The following is a 10838-nucleotide window of genomic DNA, read 5'->3' on the forward strand; positions in this document are numbered from 1 at the left end:
CCCTCCGCGACACCGGGGCCAGTGTAACGGCGGTCCGACGCCACCTCGTCACTCCAGACCAAATCTTGCCGAACATTCTTTGCCCTGTTCGATCAGCCGACAACTCCGAAAGCCTATGCCACATGGCCTGCGTCCCCTTCGAGTGGGGAGGAGTAACAGGGATGTTAAAAGTAACTGTCCGCGATGATGCCCCCGTGGACTGCCTCCTAGGAAACGACCTTGAAAGCTCTCCCTGGGCAGCTGTCGAACGGAGGGAGCACCTGGGGATGCTTGGCCTCCCCGAATGGGTCTGCGTCACGACCCGGTCCATGACCGCCCGCGCGGTCCCCAGCCCAGAAGAGCCCGAGTGGCCAGAACCTCCTCCCGCGCTCATCCCAGAGGAGGCCGCCCCAGAAGCCATTCCCTTGACCCAAACCGAAGAAGGACCCGACCAGCTTCGGGACGTCCCTGACCTGGCACAATGGCGGCAGGAGGGAGGCCCCACGCAGGAACAATTCCGGGCCGAACAGAAAACATGTCCCTCTCTCGAAGGACTCCGGCAGCAAGCCCTGGCCCAGAGCACCGGGGATACCTCGGGGGCCCACTGGATCTACTGGGACCAAGACCTGCTCTACAGCGAGCAGAAAATTGCAGAACTAGGGGCCAGTCGGGTGCTGGTGGTGCCCCTTCGCTTCCGAGACTTCCTCCTGAACTTAGCCCACGATGTCCCCCTTGCCGGACACCTGGGGCAGGATAAAACCTACGACCGCCTGGTGACCCATTTTTTCTGGCCCCACATGCGGAAGGATGTCACCAACCACTGCAAGGCCTGCCCCACCTGCCAGGCCAGCGGAAAAAGTGGCCGAAAAATCAAAGCACCATTACAACCCTTTCCTGTCGTCACCACCCCGTTTGAACGAGTGGGAATAGACATTGTGGGGCCCCTCGACCCTCGAACAGCCCAAGGACACCGGTTCATCCTGGTCCTTGTAGACCACGCCACCCGCTATCCCGAGGCCATCCCTCTTTGGACTGTGACGGCCCCCGTGGTGGGCCGGGCCCTGATGGGGATCTTCTCCCGGGTGGGGTTCCCCCGGGAGGTCGTCAGTGACAGGGGCACGAACTTTATCTCCAGATATATGAAGTCCCTCTGGCAGCAATGCGGGGTCACCTACAAATTCACGACCCCCTATCACCCGCAAGGAAACGGACTGGTCGAGAGATTCAACCGCACCCTCAAGGGGATGATTATGGGTCTAGAAGAACCCCTTCGACGCCAGTGGGACGTACTGCTTCCATGCCTCCTGTTTGCCTATCGGGAGGTCCCGCAGAAGTCCCTCGGCTTCAGCCCCTTTGAACTACTGTACGGGCACCCCGTCCGGGGCCCCCTCAGCCTAGTCAAGGAAGGTTGGGAGCAGCCTCCCCAGAAAACTCCCCCGGACATCTACCGGTATCTCCTGGCTCTCCGCAACCAGACCCGGCGGTTCCGAGACACCGCCAAAGCCAACCTCGAGGCCAGTCAGGAGGACATGAAGAGGTGGTACGATCAGCACACGTCCTCCATTGAGTTCGAACCTGGACAACAGGTCTGGGTGATGTCCCCGGTTGAGCCCTGTGCCCTCCAAGACAGATGGTCCGGGCCCTTCAAGGTAATCGAACGCAAGGGGCCCGTCACCTATTTAATCGACATGGAGACTGCCCGGAACCCCCTACGGGTCCTCCATGCCAACAGGCTCAAACCCCATTTTGTGCGATCCGAACTCAGCCTCCTGATGGCTACCGATACTGGGACAGAAGAAGACTCCGAACCCCTTCCGGACTTACTGAGGGCCCTCGAGCAGGATGGCTCAGTGGAAGGGGTCCAGCTCTCCGAGGCCCTGTCCCCGGAGCAACGCCAAGACTGCCAAACGCTCCTGAGGCAGTTCGCCTCCCTGTTCTCCCTCACCCCCAGAGTCACCCCCTGGTGCCTCCACGATGTGGACACCGGGGACAGCCCTCCTATTCGACACCGAGCATACCGCGTACCAGACCGGGTACGAGCCTGCATCCAGACCGAGGTGTCCAAGATGCTGACCCTAGGAGTGATCGAACCCTCAGACAGTCCCTGGGCGAGCCCGGTCGTCCTGGTTCCCAAGGCAGCTGCCCCGGGCGTTGCCCCTGAGCTCCGGTTCTGCGTGGACTATCGAGGGCTGAATGCAGTTACCCGGACCGACGCTCATCCCATCCCCCGGGCAGACGAGCTAATTGACCGGATGGGGGCCGCCCGCTACCTGAGCATCTTCGACCTAACAGCGGGTTACTGGCAGATCGGCCTCACCCCTAGGGCCCAAGAACGATCCGCCTTCTCTACCCCAGACGGGCACTACCACTTTAAAGTCATGCCCTTCGGCATGAAAAACGCCCCGGCAACGTTCCAACGGCTGGTAAACCAGGTACTGGCGGGCCTGGAAGACTTCAGCGCCGCCTACCTGGACGACATTGCTGTGTACAGCCACCAGTGGACCGACCACCTCCGCCACCTGCGGGAGGTTCTACACGCCCTCCAGCAAGCCGGGCTCACCATCAAGGCCAGCAAGTGCCAAGTTGGCCAAGGGTCCGTGACCTACCTGGGACACCAAGTGGGAAGCGGGCTGGTGGCCCCTCTCCAACTCAAGATCGCTGCCATCCAGGCCTGGCAACCCCCTACGATCCAAACGGAGGTCCGAGCCTTCCTGGGGCTCACCGGATACTACCGGCGGTTCGTGAAGGACTATGGCAGCATCGTGGGGCCCCTCACGGAGCTCACCTCCAAAAAGAGCCCCAAAACCGTCAACTGGACCCCGGCCTGCCAATCGGCCTTCGAAAAGCTAAAGACCGCCATGTGCACGGCCCCCGTGCTCCAGGCTCCCGACTACAGCCGGGAATTCATTGTGCAGACGGACGCCTCCGATCATGGTGTGGGGGCCGTCCTATCCCAACTCAACGCCGAAGGGGTCGACCATCCGGTGGTCTTCATCAGCAGACGCCTCTTGCCCCGAGAACAGCGCTGGAGCACCATTGAGAGAGAGGCCTTCGCCGTAGTCTGGGCCCTCAAGAAGCTCCGGCCATACCTCTTCGGCACCCACTTCCGGGTGCAAACAGACCACCGACCCCTGCAATGGCTGATGCAAATGCGGGGGGAAAACCCGAAGCTGTTGCGCTGGTCCATCTCCCTGCAGGGGATGGACTTCACGGTGGAACATCGTCCAGGCCAGGACCACGCCAACGCCGACGGCCTGTCACGCTTTTTCCGCCTCAGCGAGGAGAGTCCCCAGGAAGATGGCTGACTCTCCCCGCCTTCAGCTGGGGGGGACGCATGTTGGACAGGCCGCATGGTCGGGCTGCCCCCCATCCCCGCAATGGGACCTGGACCCTGGCTCCCCCTGCATCCCCAGCCAGAGTCCCCGACGACCACCCGAAGTACACTGCAAATTCCTCCACCACAAGACACCAGCTCCGGACCCAGCTGGCCCGGGTCACCATCCACACCACGGCCTCGGCCCAGCCGCCATCTTGGGGCACTGCAGCACGAGGCCGCGTGGCCTCAACTCGACCCTCACCCTGGGCCCGACCGGCCCCGACATCGAGGCACCAACCTCCCCCCAGGAGGCAGAGTGACCACTTGGCGAGTCAATGGGAGAGGGAATCGTCAACGGCTCTCCTCCGCCAGGTGTCGATCACCCCCGGCCGCCTGGGCGCTGGCTCCACCCCCCTGCTGGGTGTCTGGACTCCCTCATCCCGGACCTCCCGGCCCCCAGGCGCGAGGGTCCGGACATCAAAGGGGACCAGACCTATAACTGGGGCAGGGCCAGACCAGGAAGCCAGTTGTATCCTGGAGTCGAGAGACCCGAGAAGAACTCATCCGTGACTTGGCCTGCTGGCGCTGCCGCGGCCCTCTGCCTCGTGAAACCATCGTCTTGGCCTGCTGGCGCTGCCGCGGCCCTCTGCCTCGTGAAACCATCGTCTTGGCCTGCTGGCGCTGCCGCGGCCCTCTGCCTCGTGAAACCATCGTCTTGGCCTGCTGGCGCTGCCGCGGCCCTCTGCCTCGTGAAACCATCGTCTTGGCCTGCTGGCGCTGCCGCGGCCCTCTGCCTCGTGAAACCATCGACTTGGCCTGCTGGCGCTGCCGCGGCCCTCTGCTTTATGAGACTATCACCTTGGCCTGCTGGCGCTGCCGCGGCCCGATCCACAGACTCTCCAGCTCGAGGATTGTGAGCTCGCCTTTTACCACAACCTGTACCGATCCGGTACCAAGACTGTCCCGCTACCCCCTTTCCCTACAGAGACTAGAAGTGAGAGGACCCCCGGGTCCAAGTTATCCTGTATCGCTGATATCCTTGCCTTAAGAACCTTATATAAAGCCTTGAACTCGACTTGGTGTGGTGCCTGTTTGTGGGGAGGGAGGGTACTTGTCTGTACGATCGCCGGAGACGGTCCCCCTCGGGGATCTCTCCCTCGGTATCCGGCCGACCCTCAGGGTCCCCGTCTAACACTGGAGTATATGTGTTCCTGGCTCTATGTGCGCCCTTTTTTGCAGTGCATTGTTGTGACTTTAAGGCAGCTGCTTATACCATGCCTACCTTCATTGGAGCTGCAGGAAGGGCGCTCTGGAGAAGCCCAAAGCCAGTCAAACAATGGGAGGGAGAACTAGCTTCGGTGGGAGGGGACTCTGAATGCTGGAGCCAGGACTTCTCCAGGAAGTGGTGGTCTGCTTTCCTGGCCGGTGTTTTGGCTCTGGAGCAAATGAATCTGAGGGAGGAGGAGCGCAAAAGGGGAGGCTGAAGCTAGCGGTGACAATGGAAAGCTGCATCTAGTCTCTAATACCTTCCTGTTCAGTATTAACAGAGTGTGGACGGGTTCTCGGTATCAGCTCTCCCCATTGAAAATTAAAAGGAAAAGTGAATGCCTTTGTGACCACGTTTGTTTTAGAGCCTAGACACACCAATAACCATGTGCTTTCACCGTAACACGGCGGGCAGGGGAGGGGGCGGAGAGGGGAGAGGTGCGAGGGGAGGAGAGTAGGAGGAGGAGGGGGAGGAGAGTAGGGGAGGCAAGGCTAGCGGCAGGCAGGCAGGGGAGGAGAGGAGGAGGGGGGAGGAGAGTAGGGGAGGCACGGCCTAGCGGCCGTGCAATCAAGTAGTGAGGGGGCGGAGCTGGGGGAGGCTGTGGAAGAGAGTAGGCAAGGCAGGCGGCTGGGGGCATGTGCACGCGCATTTAAGCTCAATGCGCATGCGCATTGAGCTTAAATTTCTCGTGCACTGCAAGGAATCGCCACGATTCCTTGCAGTGTGGATAAAGAGCGGATAAGTGCCAATACTCTCGCCTTGCTCGATGCGCATGCGCATCGACAGGCGAGACCTAAAAAACGATGTGTGTTAGCGATATTTTGGATCATGCTTACAGAGGTGGAAGGGGACAGGCTCCATGTGGCCTTTGACTATACAGGATGTATGTTTAATCAACAAGAACTAGAACATGTTAGTTGTGTATTTGTTCACTGCTCTTTAATGACGACATGAGGGGGAATAGTTGCCAACATCCATGTTCAAAAATCACATTAAATTACTGATGTGTATTTTTTTTTTTAATTAAAAAGAATTACTGATGTGTATAACAATCATATTTCTACCACTGACTGGACCTTTGTGCTTGGGCACATTGCTGCAGTATTCTGGATTGTCTTGAATGACCATGATCAAAATATGCGTTGTCACAGGTTACGTTACCAGACAGCTCTTAAAGGCTCGGACACCAGAGGTAGTGTAGCATAATCTCTTGCAGAGGTGGCATGGTGTGCAAAAGAACAATGGGGTGGAATGCTACCCCGAGCAATTGCCTTTGGTTAAATTTATTGCAAGCATTTCTCCGATCACCTTTTCTGTGTTAGATGCAATGCCCTCAGAGGCTAAGTGTATGCCCAGATATGGGTTTTGTTCTCACTGTCACTAAGCTACACCCATTTGAAAAGCCCCAATCTTGGCAAAAATGTTCTTGGGTTGCTTGTGTTCCGGGTTGGGGGAAGACTAGGCCTGGCAGTTCGGGTTGGATGTTCATATCGGGGCATGGTCAAGACTGATTTGCATGAATGTTCGCATTGGAGCATGGTCAAGGCTGATATTCATATGGCTGGGTGCAAACGGAGGTGGCATGGTGGCCAAAATAATGATGGGTTGAAATGCTACCCTGAGCGACTGACTGTGGTTAGACGTACTGCAAGCATTCCTACCATCACCTTTTGTGGCACTATCTGTCAAACCATGTGAAGGAAATAAAACATGCAGCTGCAAGTCCATGTGATGATGGGCCTGCTGATGTAAGTACAGATAGTGCAAGGGATGGGAAAAGAGGAAAGGTGTACAAGCATTGAGTTAAGAGCAACATGGCATTCAGAGCCATGGTTTAGGAACATTGCTTTAAGGATGGGTAGAGGGAACTGGTGTTGCGCTGAACCGTGCTTAATTTGAGCTGGTGGATGGCACCAGCACTAATTGTTGGGTACCTGCACTTATTTTCCTACGTCAGACAATTTCTGGTTGCAAGAGGGGGAAAACACACAAAGTGGTAAGGTGTAAGAAGAGAATGTCTGAAAACCACCACAAAGGAAGGAAGAAGGGACCAGCAAGAGAGATAAATGGGCAAGGACTGTTTTGCAGTATATTAAAGACACTTGGGGTGGATTCAGGACTACACAGCCTTGGTACCCTGACATTTAATATCGCCGGCAGCAGGCTTCTGAGCACAGCTTTGGGCAACAGCCCTTACCATTACATTACAAACTAAGCACTGGCGCCGAGTGACAGTGCCAGTGTACTGGCCTATGGAACTGTTGTGGACAGCATGCAGGAAATGCTTAGTGCAGGTTTAGTAGTCGGTGTGCTGGCCAGTGGGTTAGTAAGTAGACATGTGAGGGCAGATGTAGGGGGGATGGACGTGTTGAGATGAGAGCAAAATATTAGCGTTAGGGTGACCTTAGCTTCTGTGGCAGTGGACAAGTGAAGGTAGGAAGTAAACCGAAGAGACTAGCTATGAAATGTAGAGCATGTCAGAATTAGGGAAGGTAAAGCAGGTTGTGAGTGTTCACATCAAAATGATGCCTTAAATCTGTGGTGAATGCAGCAAAAACACGAAAGGTGCTTGACTTATTGAAAGCATCCTCCCGTCATCTTTTGTGTCTTTGAATGTAGCAAAAAACGTCACACCAAAGTATGGGTGTGCATATTTATATGGGAGGCATCGGAGCACCTTATGAAAGATGATAAAATACTAAGGGCAGATCTAGCAAACTTTGACCTCACTAATCTGACTGAACACTGGGTCAACAGATTACTAGCCCAGCTGAATTGACAACCTTGCTGATGCCTCTGATCAACATAAAAAGCAGGGAAGACTGGGCTTGGCAGAGCGAACCGATGCCAACTGTACGATCTTTGAGCCTAAAACTGGTTACATTTCATTACGATTGGACAACAGTGTACTGGGGCATCCAAGGAATGCATTAAGTTTGCCTTTGAATACTGTAAAGCGACAGGTTACAATTTGTATGGTCTGTGATAGGTGTGTGGGAGTCAGCGGTCGAAGTGCATTAAAAAAGTAAGGGAACTGTGATACAGTGGACAATGGGGGCAGGTTAGTGTTGGGGGTGGGGTCAAAGGCGTGGCTAAATCAAAAAACAAAATATTGTTACTTTTTTCCTTCTTTCATCTTTAGGTATGTACATATAAAATAACGCAGAAATTAAATTACATGCAAGTTAAATTAATCAGTGGGAAATGCACTATCATATAGTAGTTAATGCACTGCAGAGGTCTGTGTCTGTAACCAGAGAGTCACGGAATTGAATCCTGGTTGGAGCAGAATAGTCAGGGGTGCAGGGGCCTGTGCTACACCCCTTTAAAAAAGCACACACTTCACAGTTCAGTTGGTTATTCCTTTCCACTGCCACTCCAAAAAATGTGTCATCAATAATGTCAAGTGATTCCATTAATCAAAGCCAATACCGGCTTCCAAGTAACCTTTACATTTGCGAATTGACCGGCTGTGTATATTTACATTTCTTTCAGACAAGCAGGCACCCTGGCAAGAGGCTTGTTCATCTTTCTGGCCCTACACTGCAGCGAATGCATTTCAGCTCTCTGAAATACCCATCCAGGGACGGTTATGTTGAAAGTATGGGAACTGTTTTCCTTAAATTAAAAAAGTATGGGCGCGTTGTGCCCTTTAATCCCGCCCACTTCGACCACCGGTGTGAGTGTGGTGTTGGTTCATGTGGTATATGTGGCGCTGGATGTTGGGATACAACTTCGGCTGCACTGAATGTGTTCACGTTGTGCAAGGTAGTGTGTTTGCATTGATAGCTAATCGAACTGCTTATGCAGCATCAAGCGAGTTCTACAGTACTGAATGTGATAAGGTGTATTAAGAAGTAAGGAGTATAGCCCGAATGCTCTGTTAAAATAGCTAGTGTTAACCTCACGCATGCGCGGCTTGCCTTAGATGAGCTGTTAGTTGCACCCAGTTTAAGACTTCTAGTCAGATGACTGCAAGTAAGAGACTTACGTTGTACACTGTTGATGAGCTCACGGTATTGATGCCGAATCTGCCTGCGGCTTGTATCATCCCCTTCAGCTCCATTGCTGGCGCCCGAGTTCAGGACCTCTTCTTGCTCATCAGAAGGTGCGGGCGATCCTACAAGCATTGGTGTACGAGGGGAAGGTACGGGGCCTGGCGAGCGGGGGAGGCCTGGGGTCCTGGGTGATGGGAGAGGGCCCGGAGTGTGCCCTGATCCTCGATGGGAACCACCTCTGAACCCCGACCTTCCGGGAGTATTAGACTCCGACATTGTTAAACGTCTTAAAGTGTAGGGGCCTTTCTCATTGGTACCCGGCCCCAACAAGTCCCTCCGTGGACTTCTATCTTAGTTGCTCTGCTCACCTCACTCTTCTTCAGTAACACCCAGAGCCACTATTTCCCGGCTTTAGGTACCCTTACAGCCTCTTTATTCCCAGCCTCAATGGGCCAAAACCTCAGCCTTTTTCCAGTGTCTTTCGGAGCCTCACGCCTCTATCCCCGATGCAGCTGCGCCTCCCCCGCTCTCCTTGTGGAAACGAGGTCCTCTCGGTCTTGCCCAGCCTCCCTGAGCCACACCGCGTTTTTACCCGGTCCTTGTTCTTCACTATATTCCCAGTCTCGCTTCCAAAACAGTATCACTGGCTGTCCTCAGTTTCCCGTTACTCCACGAGGAGCTCCTCGGGATCTCTCCTCTGTGGTCCCCTGTGGCCTTCCTGCGCCTTCCTGCACGGAGTTTCCCAAGTTGTTTTCCCAGTCACAGTATTATTCCGGCACTTGACAAAGGTTTCCTGCTGTCCGCCTCACAGATCTCCGAGGACACTGTCCCAGAATCTCTCCCAGGCCTCCCCGACGCGCAAGGAGTCCTGTTTTCCTCTCTGCACAGACTGCACCATGCCGCTCTGTATGCTGCCGCCACTGACAGAAAAGCAAACTCGAACCGGAAGTTACGCTGATAGGTCGAAAGTAAAACCAGTAGGACCGCGCGCCTCTGAAAACAAGCCTAAAACCTCTTATAGATTGTAAATGACATAGACAGACACGCGAAGAAAAGTTAGCCAAGAAAAGTTCTCTGAACCTGAGAAGTGACGACGGACACGCAATGAGAAATGACAGTCCCAAAATAGCTATGGGAGCCTTTGGATATTACAACAATAACACTGTACGCAGTGTTGTAAGTGTAATATAAAAGGTGGTGAGCAGTGGTCGAAGTGGGGTGGGGGGCGATGGGGAAATAGGGGTACTGTGAGCAGAGAACCAGAGGCCAGGAATAACCCAAGTATTGGATCAGAGGTCGGAGTCAGAGGTCAACAGCCCAATTTTCAGTATTTGTTCGGCATTTCACTGCCCAGTTAAAGCTTATGTTATTTAATTCAACCAATGGATACGCATGAGACATTAAAATACATTCACAAAATGGGATATGTTTCTGTAGAACCGTGTAAATCACCACACTGACTCGGGAAGTCTTTTAACTACTTTATTACCCGGAGCGCCGGAAGCCGTGACTGTTATCCCCTGCGGTCGGCGCCAATAACAAGATGGCCGACTTCCGCTTCCTGTTCCCGCACTTCCTGTTCCGGAGACGGAACACTAGACCCCCACTACATATCTCCCCCCTTTATGCAATAACAAAACATTGTACAATGCAGTTCTTACTTCCAGTTCATATCATAGTCCTTGAACTTCTCAGGTACCTTTACAGATCTTCCAACTCTGGTTTTCACCACTCCAATACTTCCTTCTTCTTCCGGTTCCCTTCTGTCCGACTTTCTCCCTGCGCATTCTCTTTCTCTGTCCATCACGTCCTCACTGCGTTCTTCCTTGCACCAGCTCCTCGTACCTTCGCTCGTTCCTCCTTCTCCATCGCTGTCTTCCACTTGCTGCACTCCTTCCTCTACATTCTCGTCACTCCTTCCACTACCTTCTTTTTCGCCTTCATCTCCTACATACTCTGCTCCTTCCTCTGTCTCATCTCCCCACTTCAAGATCTTGCTGCATTTGACCATTCTGTCCTGTGACCACACTTTCCCGTCACTGAGCAGGGCAGACCGGCCATAGGGCTCCAGCACTTGCAAGGGTGGTGAAAATTTGCTTTCTCCCTTTTTCTTGAGGATAGCCAGTTTCACTCTTACCCAGTCGCCCTTCTCCAGCTCTACTGCGTCTCTTGTTAAAGTGTGTCGTTTATACTTCTTGTGCCTTCTCTAGATTTCTTCTGACCATGGCTGGTGACCATTTACTTTGCACCACTAATTTCCTCCATGCCATGTTGTTCT

At 54.0% G+C, this 10838-nt stretch overlaps 1 protein-coding gene across 1 annotated transcript in view; it reads right to left on the reverse strand.

The window, feature by feature from the left end:
- Positions 1 to 9510, reverse strand: part of NSMCE4A (NSE4A component of SMC5/6 complex) — a 107603-nt gene extending 98093 nt beyond the window's left edge. The window contains exon 1 of the mRNA XM_078643945.1: positions 8554 to 9510. Coding sequence (XP_078500071.1) covers positions 8554 to 8836 — 283 coding nt within the window. The 5' untranslated portion in view covers positions 8837 to 9510. The remainder of the gene's footprint in view (positions 1 to 8553) is intronic.
- Positions 9511 to 10838: the final 1328 nt, after the last annotated feature.

The sequence above is a fragment of the Lissotriton helveticus genome, chromosome 5_1, assembly GCF_964261635.1.
Source record: "Lissotriton helveticus chromosome 5_1, aLisHel1.1, whole genome shotgun sequence".
NCBI lineage: Eukaryota > Metazoa > Chordata > Amphibia > Caudata > Salamandridae > Lissotriton > Lissotriton helveticus.